Genomic DNA, 23,352 nt, shown 5'->3' with positions numbered 1-23,352 from the left:
AAGACTGTACAATCCTGTATTTTACATCTTTACGTAAACAACGACATAAACAAAGGAAAATACACTTGAATAAGAGAAAACCGACAAGACGACGCAGTAATTAAAACTGAGAGGACTTTTCCTATTTGTGAACCTCACAACCTGACTTTTAACCCCATTTATCATCATACCATTACGCGCTGTCCATCTCACGACATTGTCGAGGTCTTTTTGCCGTTGCTCACGATCTTGGAACTTATAAAAGCATATGAGCATTTAGATTTTGAGAGAATGTTTAATACTACCAACATTGTTTATATTAAAGTAGTAGAATCTTATATGTATCGAGCTATCTAGGCGACTTAATCCAATTTACAGTTTCTTAGGATAGCTCCATCCAGCTAGTCACAATATGATGTCATATCGCACTTACATTTGTGAAATGAAGCGCTGTAATTTTATCGTACCGGGCGAGTTGGCCGTGCGGTTAGGAGCATGCAGCTGTGAGCTTGCATCCGGGAGATAGTGGGCTCGAACCCCACTGTCGGCAGCCCTGAAGATGGTTTTCCGTGGTTTCCCATTTTCACACCAGGCAAATTAATTAATGCCACGGACGCTTTCTTCCCATTCCTAGGCTTATCATATCCCATCGTCGCCATAAGACCTATCTGTGTCGGAGCGACGTAAAGCAAATAGCAAAGTAATGTTATCGTACAATATACATTAATACCGAATAAGCTCTAATAAACACAATATCACTCTACCATTGTCCAGTGAGACGATAGGACTTTTCTCCATAAAATTACATTGATTTAATTCGCAAACCAAGCAGTTAATGCATCTTATATCCAGTATAATTTATTTCAGTAAAATAATATAGAAAACTTATAATAAGTGGATGTCATTTCTCTTCACCACTGTCCAATACTTGTACATGGATTACTCTGGGACTAATCCACCTCCAAAATGAAATATTTCGTGCACTGCTTGCATTTTGCCAGTGTGTCTCCATTGTTATCAGCTGTATATACCTTTTAATAGATAACCTTGTTATTCCTCGGCTTAAGCATTTCGTTTCCGGTAACCGAGCGAGTTGGCCGAGCGGACAGGATCGCACAACTGTGAGCTTGCATTCGGGAGATAGTGGGTTCAAACACCACTGTCGACAGCCCTGAATACGATTTTCGGTTGTTTCCCATTTTTACCCCAAGGAAATGTACCTTAATTAAGGCCACGGCCCCTTCCTCCCCACTCCTAGGGGGTTTTTGGAGTTTCTGCTGGGGAGATGTTGACATTAACTTCATTTCTTTTCTGTCCGGTTTGGTACCTGTAAAACAGTATTTTTGGAATATTTTGGAGAGGGGTTCTAGGATTATTTTTTGTTATATCATATAGATGATGCGTCCGGGACTATACCAAGTTTTTACATTTACACCGTGCAGCCACCTAGACTTTGCAATAGAAAAAGACAGCAATTACAACGATAAAACGCAGAATGCATCATGTATGATACAAAAGTCATCACTCATTACACTAATTGTCTGACCCAGAAAAATATAAAAGATGTGGCAATAAATAAGTTACAAGATTGTGAGCAACTGCAAAATGACCTCGATAATGTTGTGAGATAGACAGTAGGCAATGGTATGACGATAAACGGGGTTAAAAGTCAGGTTGTGAGTTTCACAAATAGAAAAAGTCCTCTCAGTTTTAATTACTGCGTTGATGGGGGTGAAAGTTCCCTTTGGGGATCATTGTAAGTATCTAGGTGTTAATACAAGGAAAGGTCTTCATTGGGGTAATCACATAAATATGATTGTAAGAAAAGGGTACAGATCACTGCACGTGGTTATGAGGGTATGTAGGTGTTGTAGTAAGGATGTAAAGGAAGGGGCATATAAGTCTCTGGTAAGACCCCAACTAGAGTATGGTTCCAGTGTATGGGACCCTCGCCAGGATTACTTGATTCAAGAACTGGAAAAAGTCCAAAGAAAAGCAGCTCGATTTGTTCTGGGTGATTTCCGACAAAAGAGTAGCGTTACACAAATGTTGCAAAGTTTGGGCTGGGAAGACTTGGGAGAAAGAAAACGAGCTGCTCGGCCAAGTGGTATGTTCCGAGCTGTCAGTGGAGAGATGGCGTGGAATGATATTAGTAGACAAATAAGTTTGAGTGGTGTCTTTGTAAGTAGGATAAGATAAAGTAGGGTAAGATAAAGTTGGAATTCAAGAGGACAAATTGGAACGAATATTCGTTTATAGGAAGGGAGTTAGGGATTGGAATAACTTACCAAATCAGATGTTCAATAAATTTCCAATTTCTTTGCAATCGTTTAGAAAAGGCTAGGAAAACAACAGCTAGGGAATCTACCACCTGGGCGACTGCCCTAAATGCTGATCAGTAGTGATTGATTGATTGATTGATTGATTGATTGATTGATTGATTGATTGATTGATTGATTGATCGATCATATATCATACATACAGTCACGACGATGATATTAGGTGGTATGGGTGTCTTACAGTATTTGTCTTCTAACAATAGTGTGGCCTGTGAGTTGTACATCCTTTCACAGAAAATTAGAAAGAATATTAACTTGATTCGTCTAATAGAGCATTTGTGAGAGAGTAGGTCAAGCAGTAAGAGTAGCAGCATCAGCGAGAGTTGTGCGATGGATTGCAGTGGAAAGGATGTATCAGGACGGTAATAGAAGATGATTAGCAAGCTTACAGCCGCCATGTTCAGAAGCTGGAAGAAAAATACTGAGAAAGGAACGGTGTCATTGAAGATGTCATTTAGCAAACCAGATACCACCATCTCATGGTTCATTCTACTCCGCCATCCTTTTTCTGTTTCATTTTCATCCCACTACCAGCTATTACCATATTTATTGTTTTATACGTGGGATAATTAACCTTACAGTGTAATGTGTGCCTTTAAGATTTCTATTTATATCTACATATATATCTTCATTATAGATATTTATACCTTCCAGCGGTCAGTCTGCAAACATCTGTGAATTAATTAAGCACCTTTACATTCCTCTATTTCCAACTGACTTCGCAGCCTCCTTTAGTTCTACACGATCTATCACGAGTCCAACCACTGTTGCCTTAGTCTCCTACCTCTCTTAACTTCCATGGCCGAGTGATATAACCTATCCTCCTCCATTCATCTCACATGTTCCCACCACCGAAGCTACTTCTACATGGAGCTTCATCCATCGAGTTTATTCCTAATTTAGCCTTTATTTTATCATTCCTAGTACTTTCCTGCCATTGTTCCCACCTGTTTGTACCGGCAGTCATTCTCACAACTTTCATGTCTGGAACTTTCAAATTATGAATGAGATATCCAGATCCCACCCACCTTTCACTCCCGTGCAGCAATGTCGGTCTGTAAACAGATCGATGCAAAGACAGATTTATCCAGGAGCTGACTTCATTCACAGAATACAGTTGATCGCAACTGCGAGCTTACTGCATCAGCTTTCGCTGCGCCTTGATTCAGTTTCACTTAGTGTACCAGGCATACAGTCTTCTTAAGTTTCTTCCTTACTGGCATCCCTTGAGTCTTGGAACTGTTTTGTTTCGTATCGTACTCGCTGCACCTCTTTTCAAATTCCAAGATACAGTAGAACTTGGTTATAACGACATCCAAGGAACCTGGTAAATTCTGCCATTATAAATAAGTATCGCAACTACGAATTATGCTATCAGTCGAGTGAAGTGGAAAATAATCTAGTTTTTAGATTGTACATTGATAGACAGTGAAGTGCAGAATTGAGGCACGTACAACATCAAATCTCTATTCATCATCACTGGCACGACAGCCCTCTGTGGGCCTTAGCCTTCTGAAGAAGTTTTCCCCATGCTTTCCTGTTAAGTGCAGAGCTCCTCCAATTCTTGATTCACCAAAATATTGGGCCCATCCTTCGAGTATCGCTTCTCACTGCCCAATATTATGCCATCTTTATCTCTACACAAATTTGTTCTAGGCTGCCAATCCGTACGACTTTTATTTCATTTTGATAGAAAGCTCTCACATCATTTCTCAAGTCCTATAAACGTTTGTGAGGTCGTCGTAAAGAGGTCAGGCCGGCTATTTCTTCTTCATATTTCGTAATGCCAATCCCCAGCAATTCTGGAGGGCCGATGTTTCTTTCGGGATTGTCTCCCTTAGCTGGTGGGAACTCGCTTTTGCGTCCTTACATGACTTAATCGTGTACACGCAGTCTACTCGTTGCCCATGGGCCACGGCGGGGACGTGCATGTGTCGGATTTGGTAGGAATAAATGCCATTTCCTGTGTGTTATCAGTGCACTCCTACCAGCAAGAAGTGAACCCACAGGATCACCTACCACCACTTCGACCTCCGCCAAATGTCTATTACATTTCATAAAATAATGTTAGACCCTACAGTTAAACTTAAAATTACAGTACTGTAGGTACTGCTGGTAATCGCCAAGCTTCTTCATTTAGGAATGATAATGCGTCAGTTTTTTCTGTATTCTTTTGCTTGCCTTAACTTATACACACTTCCAAAATTACTTTCTATGTTCATAATTATCGTCACAATTTCATTTAACCCAACGCATGCACATTTTCCGCAATAAACATGGTTGAAAAACGCTCTTTATGAGGACCATATTGGAATTAAAGAATACCTGACGCTACAGGCGAAGTGTCGCTATAACGAAGTTCTACTGCATTAGATTGCGGGCTTTCAGTACAGTCTGCCATTAACAAAAAGTCAAAATTACGCTCATGACCGAAGTATAAGGAGAACAGGCCGATTGTGACTACATTATAACCGATTTTAATACGTACCTCGAAATTGTTATTTCCCATTCTCAGGAACTACAAATCGGCGTAAGCGAAAATCATACTCGGCTGAAAACTGTTAAAGAAATAGATTGATCATGTAGAAACAAACTTTAGGTTTTAACATATTACAATTGGCTGGTTTCCTCCGATTCTTTCATTTTCCAGAAGTCTTAAGGGAAACAGACTCCTGAAACGGTTGGCAGATGACTCCTTCTCCGGATTGCACAGCCTTATGGAACTGTAAGTAAAGGTAAAGTAAGTCTGATTTACACATCTTGGTCAATGTCACCTGCACTGTAAAATGAGGAAGTATAACTATTATTCTTTCAGTGACCTGTCTGAGACCGCAATTATTCAGTTACCCACGAGTGGTTTGGAGACGTTGGAAGTGCTTCGCATACGTAACACTGAATCTCTCACTACTATTCCTTCAGTGTACAGTTTTAAGGTAAGTATTTTGCAATACACGTAGGTAGCTATCAGGCAGCGTATCTGCACTCAGACAAGAACTTGCTGTATGTAATCATTTCTTGCAGCATCTTCGAGAAGCCTGGCTCACCTACTCGTTCCACTGCTGCGCCTTCAAGTTTCCTGCACGCCATGATCCAGTGCGGCATGCTCAACACCAGGTAGAAGTCGAGTCATTTACACATTATTAAGTATACATATTATTTACTAGCTTCTGAAACGTATACAGGTTCTTCCAAAAATGTTCGTCCAAACTTTCGGACGATAGTAGGGACCTAAAGGAATGACATCGATCGTACGGCTCTAATGTCCCTTTCCCTATGATGTATAGATCCTCCGCATGAGGCATTGTACTTCCGCACAGTGCGTAGGCGCACCTCCATAGTCGTACATATTCTGATAACGACTGGTCCTTGACACACTTCTCCATCATAATATTCGAAGTATTCGATCCCTGCCACTGTGTCACTGATGGGAAGGGAGAGTTTACACACTGATCGGAGTACAGCAAAGCAGTCTTCACCTCTGTTTGAGGCCAGATCATTCCAACACTGGAACTTGATATTGGTAGATGGCAAACTTAGTACTGTTCGTTATTTGATCGAGCATTTTATATGATAGTATTCCTTTTAACCTCAATATTCGCCTACATGGCCAACAGGTACGACAGCTAGTCTCCCATAATTTTGTTTTCAATTATGGTAACAAAATAATTTATGAAATCAGTTTGTGTTGTCTTCCTTTAGAGTAGAATTTTGGACGCATTTGCGAGATGACTAAGCATAATTTCACCCACTGCATCAATGCACAACTTAAGAAGATTTTTTTTTTTTTTGCTGGTTGCTTTACGTCGCACCGACACAGATAGGTCTTATGGCGACGATGGGACAGGAAAGGACTAGGAGTGGGAAGGAAGCGGCCGTGGCCTTAATTAAGGTACAGCCCCAGCATTTGCCTGATGTGGAAATGGGAAACCACGGAAAACCATTTTCAGGGCTGCCGACAGTGGGGTTCGAACCTACTATCTCCCGAATACTGGATACTGGCCGCACTTAAGCGACTGCAGCTATCGAGCTCGGTAGAAGATTTTTAAAATTCTCCTTATTTTTGCCTTCGAATTCGTACTCTAAATTAATGACACCGTCATATCTGCGACCTCGATGGAGAAAGTCCTGGTGATCGCAAAAATAATGGCCTTCACCATTGGGGCCAGTTTCGCAGGATTTTCACTATCTTTTTCTGCATGACATTATTTAATTGAACTCCAACATTCCGTTATTTCTTTCCAAGTACTCGCTTAAAATGTTCGTTTTTAAAGAGGGCTGTTTATGTAGTTCTTCTCGGAATATTCTCTGAATATATGAAGAAATCTTTTACAATTTCATTCATTGCTAGGGATCCTAATTGGACCCCAAACCTTTGGACCAAACAGAATACACACATAAGAACCTTTACTCTTTTTACTATAAGTAAGGCAGGAGAAATTATCTAACGGCAAACATTGTGATATTCTGCCATTACTGGCTTCCAGCCCCACCGGAAACTCGTAAAGTTTTGGTGGAATCCACGAAGTAGTCAAGGCTCTATAATTTGTAAATTCACTGCACAAATCTTGGTCAAATCTAGACAAATCTCGTCAAGTTCATTTCAGTCATTAAATACAGTTTTTAATGAAGTCTGCGTTTCACTATCATTGCAACTACTGGCATTTGCACTTGCAATACTTGCATTTGTCACTAATTATCACATATGTGGTCTGTGACTTCAGTACACGTGATACTATTACTATTCACTTTCTCAATAGAAGCATGGTAATTGTTTGGGTTTATCATGCACTTGTTTCTTGACACAAGGATTGTCCCTTACTTTAACACACAATTTCTAATCAAACTGCAATAAATTACTCTGAGTTTTGCGTTTAGACATATTAACATTCAGTCTGTGCTCCTTATATCACAACCGAGGATCGAACTGCGAAATGGTCACTTCACTCCATTGTCTACCACTAAAGCTTACAGTAACAGTCCAACAGAACAGAACTACTGTGACATTTCCTTGTTACTGGAATGTTATTATCAATTAACAAATGGCAGTTTCGAATTAACGAAACTAATGGTTGGTATTATGTGTCGGTAATTTTATTTCCTCTTTGCCGACTTTCCATTGTGAGGTCTGAAAATCTTTTTCTCTCAGTCCAAGTTTCCACTTAGCAAACCCATCCGTGCGAACAAACTGAAAACATTTCAAATTATAACTATAATATATATGTTATAATGTATGATTAAACATTCTATGTAATATCAAATCACATATCATGTAATCAAATGTACTTATATATTATGATTTTATTATAACAGTATACACTAGATGTGGGCATACGCATCTAACAGTGAAGGATACTGTGAGCGGTGGTTTTGGACCACCTTATTTTCCTGATTTTATCCCATGTGAGTTCGACTTCATGATTAGAATGAAGAATCTACTTCGCGAAAGATACTGGAATATACTTTATTATCAACCTTTCTCCTCTCATTTAAGCCAATGTAACTTCAACTTCATCTATTCTTCTATTTCTCTTCCCACAGTTGTGGGGTCGCGGGTGCAAACTGTGTCGCTCAAGGTCGGATGCTCTTCCTGAAGCTAATCCAATATGGAGGGATGTAATCACTATTGCGTGTTTCTGTGGCGGTTGGTAGTGTCGTGTATTGTTTGAATATGAAGAAGAGAGCGTTGAGAAAAACACAAATACCCAGTCCTCGTGCCAGAAGAAATAATCGAATGCGATTAAAATCCCCGACCCGGCTAAGAAACGAACCCGGGATCCTCTGAACCTAAGGTTCCTCAACGCTAATCATTCAGCCAGGGAGTCGGACACTTGAACTTCATCCCTGTGATGAAGAATTCACCTCGCAGTATTCTACTCAGGACTGTTTCGAGCATTCCTTAGGCAGTAGGCATCTCTTTTCGGGAGATAAAACGAACAGCCGATGACGAAGTCATGCTGCGAATTCCACATGGCTGGCAACGGGTATCACACTACACCGGCGATTCCTCAGAAGGCCATACAACTTTGAAACATGCACCTATTCTGTACCTATAGTAATTGAACAGTTGCCACTATTATAATTCGGACCCACGTATTACAGAAGATCGTTGGTGGTTCAGAGTGGGTCTCGGCCCGTAAGTGGCCACGGCTGGTCCGTGGTCCAACAGCTCTGACCGGCCAACCGAGCTGAGGAAGGGTGGCCACTGCTCTACCGTGGCCCTACGCCTCTGCATTCGGAAGATGGGACAGGGCTGGACCTCACGGCTGGCCCCAACCGTCGGCTGTCCTGAGAATTGTTTCCCGTAGTTTTCCATTCTCCTGCACTAAGGCGAATGCCGGGACAGTTCCTAGTATAGGCCACGGCCGCCAACCCTCTCACCTTCTCCGTGCATCTCCTTCACCGTAACACATTTCCCGCTCTGTGAGACTGTCACAGTCTAAGAGGCCACCCCCCCTTTCAGGGAAGGAATGAAAACGTTTGAGTAGTATTTTAGTAGTAGTACAGAAGTTGATCTTTTGGTCAGGATCAGTTAAAGAATGGCCCTTGCCTTGGACTTTTATTATTCAATTCCTTCACTGAAGCTTTCCATATGACATTTGTTTACCAATGAACGCTTCCAAGAGATGTTGGAAAGTAGGGTCTTTTCGACCGGGTATCTAAATGAGGGAATTTGGTGATAGATGCTAGGAATTTACAACTTGATAGACATCAAACGGGGAGACATTAATCTATAGAGGAGTTAAATAAGCTGATTCGATTCGTAATCGATTTCTTCAGTTATATCTTTCTGTACCTCACCTGAGTCCAAATTAGGAAGCACATCACTGAACCATTACATCCTTCTTATCTCTTTCTCGAACGACGTGTAACTCCAATATGTTCACTTTTGTGGCAAATGATACTTGTTACGGGGTTATCCGTGGAGCGAAAAGAGGGGAAAGGATGTGCTGGTGTTGAAGGGGTCTAACTACGATATCAAAAATGGAATTAAAACTTTAAAAGGTTATTTTTCTTTTCAAAAAACAAACTTAACAATCTTTCACTTAGTGAAATAGCAATGACAACGTTGGATAGTAAAATAGAGAACCCCAGAAAAGGGAATTTAACAATTTTGGGCTTCAAACCTCAGATTTACAAGTATCGAGCTTCAGACTCCAAATTTACAAGTTTCAGATAAGGAGAGATGTCTCCCAATACACAGTGTTCACGAGCACTAGGCTCCAACAGTAACAGTTTACGGCCTTCCAAAGGCACCCCTCAATATTACAGGAATTTCAGAAAAGAGCTCGCATGCCCTCTGAGATTAACCAAGTTCTAACAGCCCGCTTAAGGCAACATTACAAAACCTTACAATCTCTGGCCTCTCTAGGCGCAGTTAAAAATTAACAAAAGTTAGTGCACAGGGGTATCTAGTATCCAACTTACTGGGCCTTCGTGGAAAAAGAATAACAGGTTAAATAGATGGCCCAAACACAAAATGAATGGAGGCGTATACTTGCACTCCTAGATAATGAAGAATAAAATCCTAACGGGGCTCTCGGCCTAGTGGTACAGGGGTTAATCCCAAGCTACTGAGGTGACTCGAATGAAGGTTAATTTAATACATTACAGGAAAGAAAAAACAGTTACGAAATATTAGTCACCTCAAACCAAGTTGCAGGGGAACTCGAGAGGGTAATGCACTCTCTGTCGCCGTTTTACAGTTAAAGACTTTATGGAATTTTACCTTAGCCGAACGAAAATGTACATCTTAGAAAAGGTTGGTTACATAGTTCAAAAATGCGAACCTTCTCCTCGGATAAGTTTGCGGAGACAGCTAGAAAGATAGAATATTGGTGGCCATTACCTGGCTGTTGTTCTGCCTGCCGAAGAATGAGGCGCCCCGCCTCTTGTCTTAACACACACACACTCAGAAAGACGACGATCAGTGAGACAAGGTAGCCAGAAAAGCCTCAGCTTATATACCCGAGGGGATAGTTCGAGTGGATTCTGGACTAATCCGGACACACCCTCTCATTTTTTGGCAAATTCAAAAGTTACAACTAAAAAGCAACAAGAAGCGTGTGATAGGCTAAGCAATAATTACAGAAAATTCTTATTGGCCAGATTCAAAACTGGCGGAATGAGAAAGAATTGTTGCAAACTTCGAAATATATAAAAAAAATAAATGAAAGTGAATTTACTTGAGAAAACCCATAAACACAAAAAATTTTCAATAACAACTTCTTTTACCTTGCACCAGAGTGCATGATCTCCGTTTTTTAATGACATGTATGGAGAAATGTCCGAACTTCGTGATGTACAGCAAAACAAAACAACATAAATTCAATCAGTTTAGGAAACTTCACAATAACACAATTATTCCATACTTCAATGGTGACATCTTCAGGACAATGTCACGACTTCATACCGTAGGTGTTTCACGTTTTGTTTCCTAGACAGAGATCTTTAACGCGCTTCTTTTGAATGAGCGGAGTTGAGGTGTACCTCCCGGTACAATACTAAACAAGAAAATCATTACAGTAATAAAACGAACAATTGTGGCTAATAAATCGACAGCATATCAATCTTCAAAAATGACTTCCAATATTCTTACTGCCGAATTATGTAGTACTATCTAGGCTAACACTATTTTTAATGTTCTGCTGATTATGTAAGTAGATAAATATATCTAATCCTTTTACTATTTATTGTTACTCTTACTGCAACTCGGATTATAAGTAAAATTGCTTATTTTAATACAATCCTTTGCTGACTTACTCCAAAGCCGTTGATATATCTTACAGGCCTATCTTGCAGCCATGCGCAAATATTGCCATGAGACTTACAATCATACCGATGTAAGACGGCGAAGGAGCTGGCATTATGATGTATTTGGGCCACTCGACGATGGTTATCGAGCTGACCAGCCACCTGAGGACTCAACGGACTTAGCTGAGCACGAGAATTATAATGAAATGGAAAGCTGGCATGATATAGAATTTGGGGAGGATGAAGAGGATCAGAGCGAATACGGGACATTCCACTACACGACAGTTGCACCTCGACGAATTCACGTACCTGCATGTGGAAATATCTCTGCCAGGTACGTATCCACGTTGACTACAAGCATTATAAATGTAATTTCATCATATTTTACGGCAAAGTAATGAAATTTAGCATTTATTCCTTAGAGAGTGAAATGCCATTTTAAGCATTTCAGCTCAAGCAAGTAAACAACGAATGCATTTATTGATTTGAAAATTTCATTTATGTGATTAAAGCATGCTCTATGTCTAGAAAGGCAACACATTCATCAAATCTATTCATAACTGTCCTTTTTCTAAACTACTCTTGTTAACCCTACAACTTTTAACCGGAAATTAATTCGTTACGCAGCACGCGTGTAGGTATTACTGTGCTCCTCTAAACGCTGAGTGACTGTCCTTCGTGCACATTGCAAACAGCGTTCTTAGGTTTATGATTCTATCCCAGTTCTAATAGAAGTCATACTGAGTGGGGAATGTTCATAATTACACTTTCAACATAGCTCTATTTACTGGACGGTGGTTTTAAAAATATTTGTTTTGTTCATTCAGGAACACTTCTATATGTGTGTTTGTGTTCATTTGATGAGTGTCCTAGGTAATGTAATGGAGGTCATAAGGCCTTCTCATTCTTTATGCTGATCATAGGAATATACCCTATGCCCTTGACAATCCCACTTTAAACATTTAAAAGAAGTGAACCCACTTGTTCTTAGACTGGCGTTTAGATGTGCCCTAATATACAGTAGCTGAAAACATCTGACAAAAAGTTGTATGTTACATTAATTCTGGGGTATTTAGTGTTCATAGGAATTCAGAGTAATATAGCTTGTTATTTTAAACTGTTTGTATGTGCAGAGCCGCTGTACGTTGCTACCCGGAGCCAGATGCTCTCAACCCGTGCGAGGACATCATGGGTTCGATATGGCTGCGTCTGTCTGTGTGGGTGGTCGTCATTACCGCGGTCCTTGGAAATGCTGCCGTCCTTGTTGTCACCATCGGCGCAGCCCATGACTTCAACCCACCCAAGTTTCTTATGTGTCACCTAGCTTTTGCCGATCTTTGTATGGGATTCTATCTTCTGCTACTGGCATCAGCCGACGCCCATTCTCAGGGAGCCTATTTCAACTTTGCCTATCGCTGGCAGCGAGGTACAGTATACCATCCAAGAAGGATTTAAATATCCCTCAAGCTGTCAAGTTGATGGCTTTCATTTCGGTATTGCGTAATAAAAAATAGTTCAAGACGCTCACATATTAAACAAGTCGAATAGGCCCTACATATATACTGATATTTGTTTTACATTGCACCGACACAGACAGATCTTTGGCGACGTTTGTAGAGGACAGGGCTAGGACTGGGAAGGAAGCATCCGTGGACTTAATTAAAGCGCATCCCTAGAATTTGCATGGTGTAAAAATGAGAAACCACAGAAAGCCATTTTTAGGGGTGCCGACAGTGGGGTTCGAACCCACTACCTCTCAATGCAAGCTCACAGCTACGTGACCCAAAAGGCGTAACCAATTCACTCGGTAGAAGTCAAATATTCCCCTCTCTGTTCTCCATCACATTTCAATAAGGACACTTCATTTAGCGAATCCTAGATATCTCAGTGGACATGCAGATACAACAAAATAAAACGAACCAAATCCACCCGTGGTCATATGGCCTATTAGGTACTGGTGCCCAGTCGGATGTCCTGCATTTCTTTTTTTTATTTATTTGGCTTTTGGCCCCATCAGCCATACAGCCAGCAAACCATTAAAAATGTACAAGTCACACAACAGTGTATATATACAGGAAAGAAATGACAGAAATGGCAGACAGAAAATATCACCAGAGACCGCCTGTTTCAAACTATACACTCCCTGGATGTTCTGACATTCATAATTCATGATTTTCACTTATTTTTTCAACGTGTCTAAAATCAATACAAATGTTTGATTAAATAAGAGAGGTAAAAATAAAGGACACAAATTATATATTTAAATCACTATTTTTGAGAAATTCGGCTAAAATCGTTCCAATTTTAACCAATTTTGAGAGCATTGCTGTTCGTGCAGCACTGTACTTTGAACAAACTAATACAACGTGGTTCAAATCTGCGACACACGGAGGGTCATACTCACACGTGCGAGAGTCGCATGCGTATGACGGATGTGATGTGACATGTGGATAGCTTGATGCTGTCGAACCATGGTTTGTTAGGGATATTAGCTCGAAGTGCGGCATAATATCGTCCTTTGTGCAGATCCTGTGTATTCCATTCTGTTGACCATTTTCTTTGAGCTTTCATATGGATAATAGGGAGAAAGTCTGTATAAGGGATTTGGATGGCTCGTAAGTTGGTTGCAGTTGTACTTTGTTTAACGAGGTCTATTGTTTCATCGTGTTCGATTCCGGCATATCCATTGATCCATAGAAAGTGAACTGTTATTCCTCAGAGTTCTGCGTTTCTCACTAATTTCAGAATATTCAGGATGCACTTATTGGTCTTTGTGGTCCAGTCAGGTTGTTTTAAGTGTTGTAATACGCTGAAGCAGTCTGTTCAGATGAGAATTTTCTGAAATTGTTGTGAGGTACCATAAAGTACATCTGCTTGAATTGCTAGCATTTCCGCTGTGTAGATGGAAGTTGCCTTTGGTAAGGACCGTTGTTCAGTATCTTCTGTTAATGGGCAGTAGTAAGCATATCGTACTCCTTCTGCAGTTTTGGTGCCGTCTGTGTAGATACATGTTAACTTTGGCTAAGCTGTTTGTAAGAGTGTCTTGAATGTAGTGTTCATATTCGTTCCTGAAATCACTACATCAGAGAGAGTGTTCGGTGGTGAGTATATTAGCTCAGGGTTGTAGCAAAATCTAGATACTGAGGCGCCCTTGAGTACAAGGGGGGGGGGAATATACTGTAGTTCGTGATAACCCGTCTCCAGCAGTGGAGTTCGACAATTTCGAAAGTGCCGATATAAATCTATTAACCTACTAAGGGCAAGTATTTTTGTAGAAAGTGGATGGTTGATCTGGGTAGCTCGCCGTAGGAAGGATATATCTGATAGCATCTGTTGTCTGATTGAAAGTGGCATTTCCATGGCTCTAAATCTAAATATAACGACAAGAGGCTGACGTATTTGAACACCTTCAAATACCAGCGGATTGAACCAGGGTCGAACCTGTCAAGTTGGGGTCAGAAGGCCAGTGCCTCAACTGTCTGAACCACTCAGCTCGATTAATTTATACTGTACCGAGCTCGGAAGCTGCAGTCGCTTAAGTGTATCCAGTATTCGGGAGATAGTGGGTTCGAACCCACTGTCGGCAGCCTTGGGGATGGTTTTCCGTGGTTTCCCATGTTCATATCGGAAAATGCTGGGGTTTTACCTTAATTACGGCCACGCTGTTTTCTTCCCTGTCCTAGCCCTTTCCCATCCCTTCGTCGCCATAAGACCTCTGTGCCGGTGCAACGTAAAGCAAACTGTAAAGGAAAATACTGCTATAACATAGAAGAAAAGTCGGTATAATTCCTTGTAACCTACTAAATATCAGCCTCAGTAGAGTAACGGCAATGAAATGGGGCGTATGGCTTAAGTTCGGCTTGCCACGGGCAGGTCTTTGAATTGACTCCTGTAGGCGACCTGCGCGTCGTGATTAAGATGAAATAATGATGAAGACGACAAACACACCCAGCCCCCGTGCCAGCGGAATTAACCAATAATGGTTGACATTCTCGACCCTGCCATGAATCGAATTCGGGACCCCTATGACAAAACGCCAGTAGGCTAACTATTTAGCCATGGAGCCGGACAATGTGACGGTTATTGTTATTAGCTGTCGTCCTTGGAGGCTCGGGTTTGATTCCCGATACTGTCAGATATTTAAGAATGGCACGAGGTACATGGTACATGCAGCTAATCTCCGTTGGGGGTGCACCGAAAGGAGATGCAGCTTTTCAGCATGAGGACACAGGCTTACGTTATCTGCTAAACTCAATTAAACTAGTGAGTAACATCAGTTTCCGAATATAATACATTAATCTACTCAGTTAGAGGTCGAAATGGTACTTATAAAGTTGTAAGAGGAGCTATAACTTTGTGAGTATAAAAAAGTCAGGGTTGTTCTTACAAATTAATACGTTTAGTGGAAAGTCGGCTGAAGGACTGAACACTTTTAAAATTGCTGGTGTAGTATTTCATGGCCATTTCTTAGAAAAATGGTTATACTTCAGACTGTAAGTCTAAGGTTGTAATTCAGTGCTGTGAGGGCAGCAGCATGGATTATATTTTGCTGATTCTGAGTCTGTTTTAGAAGTCGACAAAGAAAGGTGTAATCGTGCCTCTAGCCCGACCTTAAGCCCAACGACTTCAAGTTTCTTGAAGAGAGGATATCTAACAGATTAGGGAATCTAACCGACGAGCCTCCTAATCAGTTCACACAGAACAATATTCATGGCAATGAATTTTATTAATATTTATTAAGGTAGTAGGGGATACACTGTTTGCATTCTCTTTGTCGACGTGTATCTGAAGTTCGTATCGATAAAATACCCACTTTTGTTTTTTCGTTGAAGACGATGAAATCTATTCGACGAGTTCTACCAGTCATCTTTCAAGCTCTTAATTAGAATGGAACGAATGATGTTATATCTGGAATTAATTAAATTTGCATTGTAAACACAGTGACCTAAGACAGGAGAAAGGGTTTCGATCTCGTTGTGACATTTTCGAAAACGGTTATTGTCATTGTTATCGTATAACTCGTACTGCTGTAAGTTGCTAACGAGCCCTTTGTGGTTTCGAACCCACTTATAAATTTCGGGATATTCCTGAAAAGAACAACAACTTGACCTTTTTGAGGGAGATGGAACCATCTATCATAATCTGCATATCTCAGAACAATGCTTACTTTTCTATTACGGTATGAAGAAAGTTTACTTTTTGTGGTGAATATTTTCACTGTGTTGCATATTTAGATCCTGAAGGGAATGGATACTTTCCTCGTGAAGTCGTCTTGAATTGTTGGTGTATGTGCTGTTGGCTGTGTTGAAACATTTCAATGAATTTATCTGTTGGAGGAAGGCATTCTATGAAGTTTTGAGAATTCCAAGACGTTGGAATTTAGTATGACACTAGAGCATTGCGTCGGGTGTGTCGAGTAGTAAGCAAATAATTTGAATAAGCAAAGGCGACATAGAGGTATCTCATAGTTTAGACCTGCAGAAAGGTTTTTTATCTTTAACTTATAGTACACATTCATGTCACTGGTAAATAATACCTGTACATTCACCTAACATTCTTCAAATAGACTAAACCTTTTAATGCTTATCTGAATGGTTTTCAATTATGTTCAAATAATTTCTCCCCGTCACAATAACTTCAATACACGTCACCCAGTAGGTAAACCTCTGTCTCATTTTGTTTCAAACAAGTAGATTTGTCCATGATTTCAGACATTCATCCTTTTGAAATACAGTGAATTAAACCCGTGCAGGATGAAGTTTTGATGGATCTCTGCCATTTCTATCCATCAACTCCTTGATCTTTACGTGTGCAAACAATTATTTGTACATACACAGTAATATTCTTCTCAGCAGAAATTTTACAACTTCATCTTAAGCATGACAAAGCTGGTACAGCGAGAGGAATGTGGGTATGTGGGAAACTGGTAGTGAGATTTCTAGATCCTAATGGGTGGGTAGGAGATAGGGATCTGCCCTCAGATGTCTTGCACTTAAACCGAAGTGGTACGTATAAGTTAGGAAGTTTGATTAGAAGGGTTATAGGGAGGTAAATTCAGGGAAACGGTGTGGTCAAGGGAGCGATGATAAGGACACATGGATATGGAAGTCAAGTAGGGATGACATAAAAATGTTAGTGTTGAACTGTAGAAGTATTGTAAAGAAAGGAATAGAATTAAGGAATTTAATAGATTCATACTTACCGGGCATTGTAATAGGAGTTGAATAATGGCTGAGAAAAGATATAATGGATGCAGACATTTTCTCTCGGTACTGGAGAGTGGGATACGATAGGAATGGTAGGAGGGGGAGTATTCGTTCTGGTTAAAGAAGAATTTGTAAGCTACGAAAAATTTAAAGATGACAAACATGAAATTCAAAATTTAAGACTCATCTTTAAACATAATAGGCAACTTGATGTCTTTGGATTGTACAGACCGGGAAAGTGTAGTGCTGACGCTGATTCAGAATTATTTGATAAATTAGCTATGTGGGAAACAATATGGAAAGGAATGTGACTGTAGCGGTTGATCTCAATTTACCAAATGTAAATTGGGAAGGTAATGCGAACGACAGAAAGCATGACCAACAAATACCAAAACAAGTTAATATGGGAAGGACAGCTGATTCAGAAAGTGATGGAAACATATGGAAGAAAGAATATTCTGTACGTGGTGCTGGTAAAAAAAAGATTAGCTCTATAGAGAAACCTAGGTAATAGACGGTATTAGTGATCACGAAGCTGTTTTTTCATTGTTAAAAATAAATGTGATAGTAAGTAAGGTCTTAAACGTAGGAATATTAGGCAGTACTACACGGATGATTAAACAGGCATGAGGGAGATTTTTAAAGCAATTTTGATCGGTGGAAAACGGTAAATAAAATATGTAAATAGACTCTGGATTGGGTTTAAATCAATTGTTGAGGAATGTGAAAAAAGTTCTGTACGTTTCAAGGTGGTAAGGAATGGCAAAGACCCACTATATTATAAGAGAGAAGTAAAGAAACTAAGAAGGAAGTGCAGGTTTGAAATAAATAGACTTGGAAGTGAGGAGAAATTGAAGGAACTTACTAGGAAATTGAATCCAGCAAAGAAGTCAGCTAAGGATAACATGATGGCAAGCATAATTGGCAGTCATACAAATTTTAGTGAAAAATGGTAGGGTATATATGGGTACTTTAGGACAGAAACAGGTACCAAGAAGGACATTCCAGGAATCATTAATGAACAAGGAGAGTGCGAGGAACTTCAAAAGGCAGAAATATACAGGCAGCAGTAATGTAAAAATTGTTGGTACGAGGATAATGTCCAGAGAGAGTAGGTGACCAATACTAAAGAAGTATTGATATTTACCTATGACAACAATTATATTTACAGTAAGATACAGAAGTTAAGCTGGAAAAGCAGGTGGAATGATAAGGTTTTTTTTGGGATATACTAAAGACAATGGGTTGGGATATATTACCATATCTGAAGTACTTATTTGATTGATATTTGAATGAAGGATCTGTACCAAATGAATGGAGAGTTGCTATAGTAGCCCCTGTGTGTAAAGGAAAAGGTGATAGACATGAAGCTGAAAATTACAGGCCAGGCAGTTTGACATGCATTGCATGTAAGCTGTGGGAAAGCATTCTGCCTGATTATATTACATGTATTTGCGAAATTTATAATTGATTCAATAGAAGGCAGTTCGGGTTTAGGAATGGTTATTGCACTGAACCTCTGCTTGTAGGATTCCAGCAAGTTATAGCAGATATTTTGAATTCAGGAGGTCAAATGGACTGTATCGCGATTGACCTATCTAAGGCATTTGATAGGGTAGATCATGGGAGATTACTGGCAAAATTGAGTGCAATTGAAATTGACAAAATAGTGACCGAATGGGTGGCTATGTTTCTAGAATCTCAAAGAATTACGGTAGGCTAAGTTTTATCTGACCCTGTAATAATTAGGAGGGGAATTCCTCAAGGCAGTATTATTGGACCTTTATATTTTCTTATATTTATATCAATGATATGAGTAAAGATGTGGAATCAGAGGTAAGGCTTTTTGCAGATGATGTTATTCTGTATAGAGTAATAAATAAGTTACAAGGTTGTGAGCAACTGCAACGTGACCTTGATAATATTGTGAGATGGACAGTAGGCAATGGTATGAAGATAAATGCTCTTAAAGACAGGTTGTGAGTTTCACAAATAGGAAAAGTCCTCTCAGTTTTAATTACTGCGTTGAGGGGTTGAAAGTTCCCTATGGGGACCATTGGAAGTATCTAGGAGTTAATATAAGGAAAGAGCTTCATTGGAGTAATCACATAATTAGGATTGTAAATAAAGAGTACAGATCTCTGCACATGGTTATGAGGGTATTTAGGGGTTGTAGTAAGGATGTAAAGGAGAGGGCGTACAAGTCTCTGGCAAGACCCCAAATAGAGTATGGGTCCTGTGTATGGGACCCCAACCAGGATTACTTGATTCAAGAACGGGAAATCCAAAGAAAAGCAGCTCGATTTGTTCTGAGGGATTTACAACAAGGTAGTAGCGTTACAAAAATATTGTAAAGTTTGGACTAGGAGGACTTGGCAGAAAGGAGACGAGCTGCTCGGCTAAGTGGTATGTTCCGAGCTGTCAGTGGAGAAATGGCATGGAATGACATTAGTAGACGAATAAGTTTGAGTGGTGTATTTACAAGTAGGAAAGATCACAATATGAAGGTAATGTTAGAATTCAAGAGGGTGATGTTCAAGAAATTTCCAATTTCTTTGCAATCATTTCAGAAAAGGCTAGGGAAACAACAGATAGGGAATCCGCCACCTGGGTGACTGCCCTAAATGCAGATTAGTAGTGATTGATTGATTGATTGATTGATTGATTGATTGATTGATTGATTGATTGATTGATTGATTGATTGATTGATTGATTGATTGATTGAATGGAATAGATGTTTAGTAGTAACCTTTTTTAAAATTACCTCGGTAGCCTCTCGGCTTTCACTTCAACTATAGAAAGAAGCTTTTAAGTTGTGATTACTTTTATTATTAATTTGGTAATTATTAGAATACATTTAATATTGCGTTTGCTGAATTTGTTTCGTTCTACACTGGGGGAACGAGTGAAACGTTCGAATATTTTAAAGATGTAAGACCTTAAGAATATTTTAACTTTTTTGTTTTGCATTGAAATTTCAGTGGGAATGAGAAATGTACTGTACAAAATATCTTCAGATTTATACATCGGTGTTTCAGGAGCAGGCTGTCAGGTAGCTGGTTTTCTCACGGTATTCGCCAGTCAGTTATCCGTATACACGTTGACCATACTCACCCTCGAGAGATGGGTGGCCATCACATACGCTCTGTATCTCAACAAGCGGCTTAAACTCCGCGCCTCCGCACACCTCATGACAGCTGGTTGGCTCTACTCACTAACCATGGCGGTGCTACCCCTTGTCGGGATCAGTAATTATTCTGCAACCAGGTAATGTTTTCTTTTGCCTATTCTTCAATTAGTTAAAAGTTCTTGAAACTAACCTCATTATGGGTTTGCTTCCCTCATCTTGTCCACAGCACTGTGCTATCAAATTATATTTCGAACAAATGCGCCGAATTTTAGTGCAGTCAATATACTATAACATTCTATGCTTATGTTTTTGTTATGGAACCAGTGACACCTGTTACTGTGGCTACATGTTCAGGTTTTAAGAAAACTTAAGCCGTTCTTAATTTCTCGTATCAATTTTCAACTTGCTAATTTTGCAGTCTCACAGCGCGAGAGTCTGAATTTAATTTCCTTTAGTCACGGTTGGTGCACCTTCGCCTATTAAAATATTACCCAAGTAACTCACGGATATAATTTCGTGTTTGAAATACTATTCAGTGACGGTACTTTGAATTTAAAAGTAGTGCGACGAGAGCATGGCATATTTACACCATTCGAAAGTATATTTCCTGTACTTCTATAAGCCAGAAGATAATGAAAATCACAACATGAAATGGGTAATTCTCTCTAAGCAAAATACCGTAATAGTGATGAATAAAATGTCTTCTTCTTCTTCTTCTTAGTGGTGGCTGGTGATTATTCTATAAGTAGTGCCAGCAAATTCAAGCTTCGTAAACAAATCTTTCGAAGTCGCAAGTACAGATAGTGCATATTTACCTATGAAGTCACATGAAATCACAGTATTTAACTGTGCTTTTGTACAAGACCGTCCTTTTAATGAAGTGTCAATTCAACCGAATGTATAAATTGAGAAATTAATTTAAATATTAACTTTAATCCAATTTCCGTTTTAAGAAATGTATGGAACAGATTAACAACCTCTCTAGGAAAAAGTGAAGAAAACGTGCGGGTCCTTCTCACCAAAATTGTTTGTTCCAAAACCTCGAACAAGACCTTCAGATGAACTAATAAAGACGGTACTGACATTAATAGTGCTTGCCTCATATAGGAATAAATAACCGTAGCTATGGCCAACATACACGCGCGCATATACACTTGATCACAATATCAGTTGTCGCTAAATTGAAATTTACAAAATGCCTTACCTTCAACTTCAAGGCTACTTTACACACATATATAAATTTCTGAAGGATATCCGATGCATCCTATTTGATTACACACAAAATTAATATAACGACGCTAGTCATAAACATACAAAACACACGCCAAAAATGTTAGCAACCTCTAGATGTTGTGCTTGTGTTCTGTAGGTGAAGGTAACTGTGTCGCCAATTACATTAATGTAACAGAGCAAAATTCATTAAAAAACAGATTGTTACATTGTAAATTGAGAAAGACAGGAGTAATTTTAACACGAGAGAACGAATAATTTGTTAAAAGGTGTAATAGTCGTCAGATACGGTGACAAAATCGCTATATTGGCAAAGATGGATGTTGTGCTTGCCATATGCTGTACTGTGGCGTTCCTAGTGGTTGAAATAGAAAGCTGTTTTGACTTATGTTTGTAGATGCTGCAATCTAGCGGATGAAATTGAAGTGTTGCGTCACGCGGCCACTGGCACACTCTGAGCCCTTAACAACACATATAAAACCCAAGGCAAATTGAGCCAAACAGTTTTTGTATTGTGTCTTATGTTCGGGAGCGGTACCCGTAAGAGCTGTTTCACATACTCAGAAAAGCGCCGCCAGAGCGCATGTCGGTTTGTGCGCTCGTTCAGATGGAGGTAAAATAACATATGCATACAATATCTTTAAATGCAAATCTAATATAAACTGTTATTCCCGGTCTAGAAAGCCAAGAATAACGGCCGTGGGGAATCGTCCTGCTGACCACACGCACCTCGTAATCTGCAGGCGTTCGGGCTGAGCAGAGGTCGCTTGGTAGGCCATGGATCTTCGGGGCTATTGCGTCATGGGAGGATAAGTTGTTACTGAGCGGAAAACAATCTCATATTCTTTGTTTTTATTACACTGGTGGTGTGACGCACACCGGCACTACCTTACAAGTCGCTTCTTATTTTTCTCCCTTTTTGAGTTTATAACGCTTCATTGCGGGATCCGATACTTTGCACTCCGCTTTCCCTTTCGCTGATCCTTGGCGTTATTTGGAGTTACACCAACCTAGAACATGTACTCCTTCAGAACATCGATAAACATAAAGTAACACTGCCTGGTTTCGTGCAGGGTGTTTTATCTCAATGAAAATAGTTTTAACTGCATTCTACTAGCTATGTGTACTTAGATTACACAGTTGTGTTCAATTGTCCTTCTTTCTTTTTTGAAATGTCAAGTACATACAGTTTGGAAACAAATTAAATTTTCTTTTCTGATAATAAGTGACATGAGCTGTTCAAAATTAACAAATATAAATTACCCGTTTTATTCACACGAACAATGTTTTCGCTTTTTAAAATGTTAAAATGAAGATTTTCATAAACATTTATCCATTCATTCTACAAAACTATACGTTTTGCAATATCAGACCAAAAGTCAATCCTCTAACTTAAGTACTTACGTACAAAAGTGTACCAAAACTTGCAAAGAAAGAAATCGTTAAGTTGATTTTGAAACACCTCGCACGAAATCAGGCAGTTTTGTATATTGAATATAATTTTCATATGTACATATAATTTTGATATGTACAAGCTATCCAGAGGAAACATGTGGCATAACATCAGGAAGGTGAGGGAAAGGGACACACCATGTTGGAGTGGTAAAATTAAAGAAAAAGTGAACGAAAAGAGGAGAACTTGGAAAGAATGGAAAACACAAAGGATTGGAGAGAACAGAGCAGTTTATACAGGAGCAAAAAGAGCTTTCAAGAAAGC

At 39.6% G+C, this 23,352-nt stretch overlaps 1 protein-coding gene across 2 annotated transcripts in view; it reads left to right on the top strand.

Annotated features, from left to right (window-relative positions):
• The window catches only part of LOC136863936 (follicle-stimulating hormone receptor), a 296,597-nt gene that overhangs the window by 121,752 nt on the left and 151,493 nt on the right, over positions 1 to 23,352 (top strand). The window contains exons 9-14 of one of the 2 annotated variants that reach the window (XM_067140382.2): positions 4,969 to 5,043; positions 5,134 to 5,251; positions 5,340 to 5,432; positions 11,105 to 11,403; positions 12,203 to 12,495; positions 20,314 to 20,542. In XM_067140382.2, coding sequence (XP_066996483.2) covers positions 4,969 to 5,043; positions 5,134 to 5,251; positions 5,340 to 5,432; positions 11,105 to 11,403; positions 12,203 to 12,495; positions 20,314 to 20,542 — 1,107 coding nt within the window. The remainder of the gene's footprint in view (positions 1 to 4,968; positions 5,044 to 5,133; positions 5,252 to 5,339; positions 5,433 to 11,104; positions 11,404 to 12,202; positions 12,496 to 20,313; positions 20,543 to 23,352) is intronic. The other variant, XM_068226488.1, reaches the window with a different exon arrangement.

Source organism: Anabrus simplex, chromosome 2 (genome assembly GCF_040414725.1).
Source record: "Anabrus simplex isolate iqAnaSimp1 chromosome 2, ASM4041472v1, whole genome shotgun sequence".
Lineage (NCBI taxonomy): Eukaryota > Metazoa > Arthropoda > Insecta > Orthoptera > Tettigoniidae > Anabrus > Anabrus simplex.
Note: the sequence above shows the minus strand (reverse complement) of the source record. Positions and strands in the feature narration are given on the sequence as shown.